This window comes from Falco punctatus (assembly GCF_963210335.1).
Source record: "Falco punctatus genome assembly, chromosome: 6".
Classification (NCBI taxonomy): Eukaryota; Metazoa; Chordata; class Aves; order Falconiformes; family Falconidae; genus Falco; species Falco punctatus.
Window position 1 is genome coordinate 29,235,634 of NC_137585.1, and position 6,000 is coordinate 29,241,633.

The window sequence follows — 6,000 nt, forward strand, 5'->3', positions numbered from 1 at the left end:
TTGCTTCCAAATACAGTTTGTGTGCTCACTTTTCTGCTTATGGCCTGAGGGAGTACTGAGCATCTGTTTCGTATTTTTCTGTAGTTTATTTCAGAACAAATCGCGTAGGATTCTCTAATTACTTGGGTATATATTTTTCTTGACACAGAAGTGCGAAAGACTGCTGCTCTACCTCTACTGTCATGAAATGAGTCTTGCTTTTCAAGATCCAGTTCCTCTCACAGTATGTACCTCACTTTCCATTTTATGTTAATAGCATAATTGGCATGTTTCTAATGGCGTTTTAATGTCCTATCACAGTGCGTTATCAGAAGTCAAGTTTCCCAGACATTAACCGTATTAAACATGTTCAGTTTTATTAAAACTATCTGAAGGGGAGTTAAAAGTTGAAGCATTAGGTGAGAAGGGGATTTACTATGAAAATTCCCTAAGAAAGAGACACAAAAAGTGAGTTCTAACACTGTCTGCTGGTCTCACAATGCTGAGTGATACTACTAAAAAGGTGAATTGGGATGCATTTGGGTTTTTTAGAAATTACCTGATTTTGAGTATTAGGGTGCTCCACAGTAGTAATATGAAATTGAATTTCTTACTATTAACTTGAAATTTATTAGCTTAAAATGGCAAACAATACCTGGGTACTTTAGAAGTCCAAGGATGCACAGAGGAGTTACCTGTGTGATCAGACGGAAAGTACCTCTTTTATGTTCTTCAAGACAAGTCAATGGGAAAAGAATTCATTAATAAATAACGTGCTCCTATACACCATTTTTACTCCATTTGAATAAGATTTTTTCGGAAAAACATTCCACAGAGTCTGATAATAAGAAATGGCACAGGAGATTGATTAATCACATGATGGTCATGTATTACTAAGTGCAGGTATTATAGCATTTATCTTAAAATGTGAATCTAGTTAGGGAAAAAGTATAAAAATACTATCATTGGCTATCGTATCTTATTTTCTAATTTTTAATTATTTCTAAAGAAGGAATAAACCTTAATCCTACAACCACAATTTGAGTGCCGAAGTCATTGTTATCACTGAGATTTTCCACCATTTCCAAGGACATATTTCATGACCAAAATTCTTTTTGAGCAACCCATGTACCATCTTTCTTTGAGTGGGTTGCCAAAGTTATCATACGGTAGTCTTGAGAGTGAAACTTAATAGTTGTCTCATTTGACTACGTCCAAAAATAATGTCCAAATCATTTGCTCTATCGTATGTAGTCAATGTAGGTGGGGTTTTTTATTTGTCTTTATTTTATTTTAAAATAGGCATTGGGAGGAGTATATTTTTACCAGCAAAACTAGGATGTCACTGTTACTCCAGGAACTGTTTGCATGTATGTTGAAAGTACAATTGTTATATCTTACAATTGTGCTTTGAAGATGAGACTAAACCTTGCCTTCTTCCTCAGAGCTAAAGGTTTGTAAAACAATAAGTAACAATGATCATGACTGCATTTGTTAAAAAAATTTATTCTCCATTTAGGTTCCTGATTACTACAAAATAATCAAAAAGCCTATGGACTTGTCAACCATCAAGAAAAGACTTGAAGTGACCAGTTCATTCTACACAAAGCCAGAAGATTTTGTGGCTGATTTCAGACTGATTTTCCAAAACTGTGCTGAATTTAATGAGGTTAGAAAAGTAGATACTTTTACCAGGTTTTGTAGGCTTAGTTGCTTTCCAGAAAATTGCAGTGGGGGTACAACTTACAACACGATTTATTGTGTTAAACTTACTTTGATGATGAGACTGCAGTGAAAACAGAGATCACATTTGAAACTACTGTGGTGTTAGATGACTATGCAGTGGAGATAGAAGGAAGGAGGATTGTAACAAACGTGGTTGTCAAGCCTTGCATTGGAACAGGCTGCCCAGGGAAGTGGTTGAGTCACCATCCCTGGAGGTATTTAAAAGAGTTGTAGATGTGGTGCTTAGGGGCATGGTTAGTGGTGGACCTGGCAGCGCTAAGTTACCGTTCGGGCTTGATGATCTTAAAGGTCTTTTCCAACCTAAACAATTCTATGATTCTACGCTAGCTGAATGGCAGGACAGCAGCTAAAGAATAAGAAAATTGTTTATCATAGAAGTTAATGGTGGGCATTTGATTTAAAAATTGGTTTAGTCCTTCTTGTCTCAGATCTTAAATTCAGTGGGACTTTTATTCTGGGAAGGCTGTCCTCACCCTTATGATTTCTAGTTGCATGTTGGGTGATTGCTATTATTCCTCACTGCACACAAGGAACACATGGTGAAAAAGGGATGCAGGTACTGAGTGGACCACAAAACGAGAGAAAATTATTTTGGGAAGAAAGGCTTCTCTAAGTGGTTTCAATGAGGTTCTCATGCAGTCACCCTTGGCAGCTGGGAATACTTCCTGTCATGGTGATCTCTGCTTCAGGAAACTGATCAGCCGTGGTGGCTATGAAAGACTTTAGGACTGGGTAGTCTTCCAGGCTACAGTCATCAGCTATCCTGGTAATATTTTCACCGTAATTAAAAGGTCTGTAAGCTTGAGAAATTCTAACATTTCCAGCAGTTATTCCAAAACATTTTAACAGACTGAAGGCACACCTATATGTTTCAGAGCATAACCCAACTTCTGTTTCTGGGTTTATTTTTTTCAGTCAGGGTTCAAGGGGTTTAGAATCTCTTTATATAGCTTTCAGAACCCAGGCAGTTGCCTTTTGCAGTTGTCTTCTGTGATGATCCATCAGAGAAAACAGTCATTGGGGGTGCTGGCCAAAAGATCTGTCCTCATCCTCTGTTTTGCAGGCCTGTGCTCTTTGGGACCGTGTGTTCCACAGGTGCCATCCTTACTGCTGATTGTCTTGGGGTTTTTTTATGTAGTTTGTAGAAGTACCTAAAAGACCTGATGTGATCTAAGTATAAACCTATGTTGTGATGCATTGATGTTGTTAATTCACCCAACAGCCTGATTCAGAAGTGGCTAATGCCGGCATGAAACTTGAAGCGTACTTTGAAGAACTTCTAAGCAACCTTTATCCTGAAAGAAAGTTCCCCGTACAACCCAACTGCCAGAGTGAAAAAGATAATCCAGAACTTACTGATGATTCAGATGATGACTTTGTACAACCCCGGAAAAAACGTCTCAAAGGAGAAGAACGTCAGTTGCTTAAATGAACTGCATGTGTTACTACAGAACATTTTTTAAAAACTAAGAGTATTTATCACTGTTAATTGTGAAAAGGGGAAAAAATAATGACTGCTTTGAGTTCTAGGTTTGTGGATATTTACTAGACTTTCTACCCCTTATCTGAAACACAAATTTAATGGAGACCAAGGCAGGTGGAGAGCTTCTCTGAAGTTCCAAACTTTCATCGTACTTCTGAACAGCACAGAAATTGCCATTTGCGTGGGGTGACAGCTGTTTAACTTTACTTTGAGGAAGAAAAGAAGTTTGTATAGAATTGACCTTCAAAACATTACATGGGTTCAACATGTGGCTTTCTGAGTTTGAAGAAAATGTGATCGCACCAGACTTTTAATTTTACCAAAGGCATGTGGCTGGCCATAATTTGATTTCTTTGTACTGTATTTAACACAAGCCATGAAAACAGATGGTGTAATATTATTGTCCTGCAATACTGACTGGTACAATGAAAGTGCAGTTGCCCCCAAAGAAGTTATTGGTAATTTCAAAATGTAAGGGAGAGTGTATTAAAAATAACTTAAAAAAAAAGAAAAGAAAAAAGAAAGGAATTTCTTTGAGAGTTTTTAATGGAGGAAGTAAAGGACAGAATACTTTGGTTTGTGCCATTTTTCTCACCACCACCAGCAAGGAACAATGGTATTCTTGTACTATTTCCTTTAAGAGGTGTCTTAAGTTTAATGTACCTCTATTTAATGAAGTTGATGGCAAAGTCTCGAGGGCAAAAACATTTGCTTGCAGCTATCAGTCAGTCTTTGTGTATGTTTAGAGAAAGGAAAAAAAGCATCCTTTCCATCCACAAGCTCTTGTTTTTTCAAATTGTTAAATAGGTCATTGCCAGAATGTAACCAGCATAGTTATTCACTTGGAAGTACATGAGGAAGTACATGAGTTTGAAGAGGAGGAGAAAAAAGAAAGATACTGCTTTTCAACCCTTCGTCTGTCCCTGTTAAAATCACCAGAAGGTGAGGGAAAATTACCTTTTTTGTTTTTTTTCTCTCCCTACTTTCCAGAAGCATTGACAACAATATAGATGGTTGTATCTGCCCTCAGAGAGCACAGTTAGAGAAGTACTTGTGTGTGGTTGCTTCAGCTGTTGGTTTATACCCTTCATTTACGTAATCTTAAATGAATACTGAGTTTTGGGGAGAGCAGGCAGTCTTTGGATTAATTGAGCTCTGATTGTGCCAGAATTTTGCAGATGGAATTGTGAAGACACAAGCCTGCTTTTGACATAGCACTGATGTGGTGCTGTGGATAGATCATCGAAGAGACTAGGTACAAGTGCTGCTTGTGCCTCCCTGCTGTGTACATATGCACTCAGAAAAAGCCCCTTTTTTTTTGCCTTTCACCAGATGAGATACTATCCACCTGCCTTTGTCATAGGGTGGCACTGCACACTGAAATGTAGCGGACACTTCAAAAGAACACTCAGTTGTGTCTGCAGCAGGCCTTTGATGTAACTTTTGAATGCCATGATCATGTGGCTGATTTTTAAGCTGTCCAGAGTAATAATTTCTTTTCTTATTTTTCTTCTTTTTTTTTTTCTTATGGAGTGGGGGTGGGAGGTTGGGAGGGCATAGTGGAAAGTTTTGTGGAAAGTTTTTATTACCTCAAGAAAGTTGCTTGTAGCAGGAGTTTTACCATCCCAGAGCACCAGAAAAAAAAGGAAGAGAGATGAAGCAGCAGAAGAGGGTGGTGAGGGAGACCATTCTAACAAAATAGGTGTGATCAATACACGCTACAGTAGCACAGATTTAAGAAATAAGAAGCACGGCCATTGCGACATTTGAAGTCTTAAACGTCTAGGAATGCCTAGGAGTCCTAGATACCCTGTCACCAACTTAACAGTGCTTCCAGAGGAAGGTGCTGTGTGTTTCTCTGTACTGTAAGTTGCAAGCACAGATTTTTTAGGAGGCTTAGTGCATTTAGAGGTGAAGTTAGACACCTATACAGCTTCACAGTCAAGTTGTTCTCCCAGTGGAAAAATACTGGGGACAGGAGTGGAGATGTACTCTTGCAGTTCAGTTACTTACCTGTCTGCTGTAAACTGTTTGTTTAAAAATGTCTGTTTAAATAATCCGCTGGAAAAGTTTGACTCAACTTCTCATTTTGTGGTCCTGAATATCATCCTAAAAATCATCAGAAATTGTCACTGCAATGAATTTTGAGATGTTAAAATTAACTACTTTAATGGAGATGGTGTACACACAAATAGTTGAGGAATGCTATTTTGTTTTTAAAGGAAAGTACTATATTCTTTCAAACTGCTATGGCAAAGACCATATCTACGTTGTGTATTTCCCCCCCTTTGCCTCAATCCACTGTTTGGATGGTGGTGGCTGTTTTCCTGTTTGTGTGTACTACTAGTAGTAGTCTTCATCTCACTTCACGAGACACGTAGAAAGCATCTATTAATTGAATCATAAGAAAAGGAAAGTCCTTGAGAAATTTACCATTTCCCTATATAAATCATAGCTCTTACACTGTTCAGTTGCAATTTTTAATAATGGAAATGGTATGGAGAAGCAATCAACATCAAATGCAGCTGACAGGAAATGACAGATTCCAAAGGTTTATTTTTCTTTCCTACCCAATCCAACATCAAACACTTGCTTTCATTTTACTTGCTAAAAAGGGGAAAGAAAAAAAAACACACATAAAATTAATAACATGCACATGAAAAACAACAGAAATGGATACAGGGGAAAATAGTATGCATTGGATATGTCCAAAAGGTCTCGCCTCCAATAGGCAATCCCTGTGACTCTGAGAGTAGACTAATGCTGTCTTAATAAACTGAAACAAGAGCAGA

At 37.9% G+C, this 6,000-nt stretch overlaps 1 protein-coding gene across 1 annotated transcript in view; it reads left to right on the plus strand.

The window, feature by feature from the left end:
- The window catches only part of TRIM24 (tripartite motif containing 24), a 64,861-nt gene extending 58,861 nt beyond the window's left edge, over nucleotides 1-6,000 (plus strand). Inside the window, exons 17-19 of the mRNA XM_080391248.1 lie at nucleotides 149-223; nucleotides 1,499-1,648; nucleotides 2,948-6,000. Coding sequence (XP_080247374.1) covers nucleotides 149-223; nucleotides 1,499-1,648; nucleotides 2,948-3,157 — 435 coding nt within the window. The 3' untranslated portion in view covers nucleotides 3,158-6,000. The remainder of the gene's footprint in view (nucleotides 1-148; nucleotides 224-1,498; nucleotides 1,649-2,947) is intronic.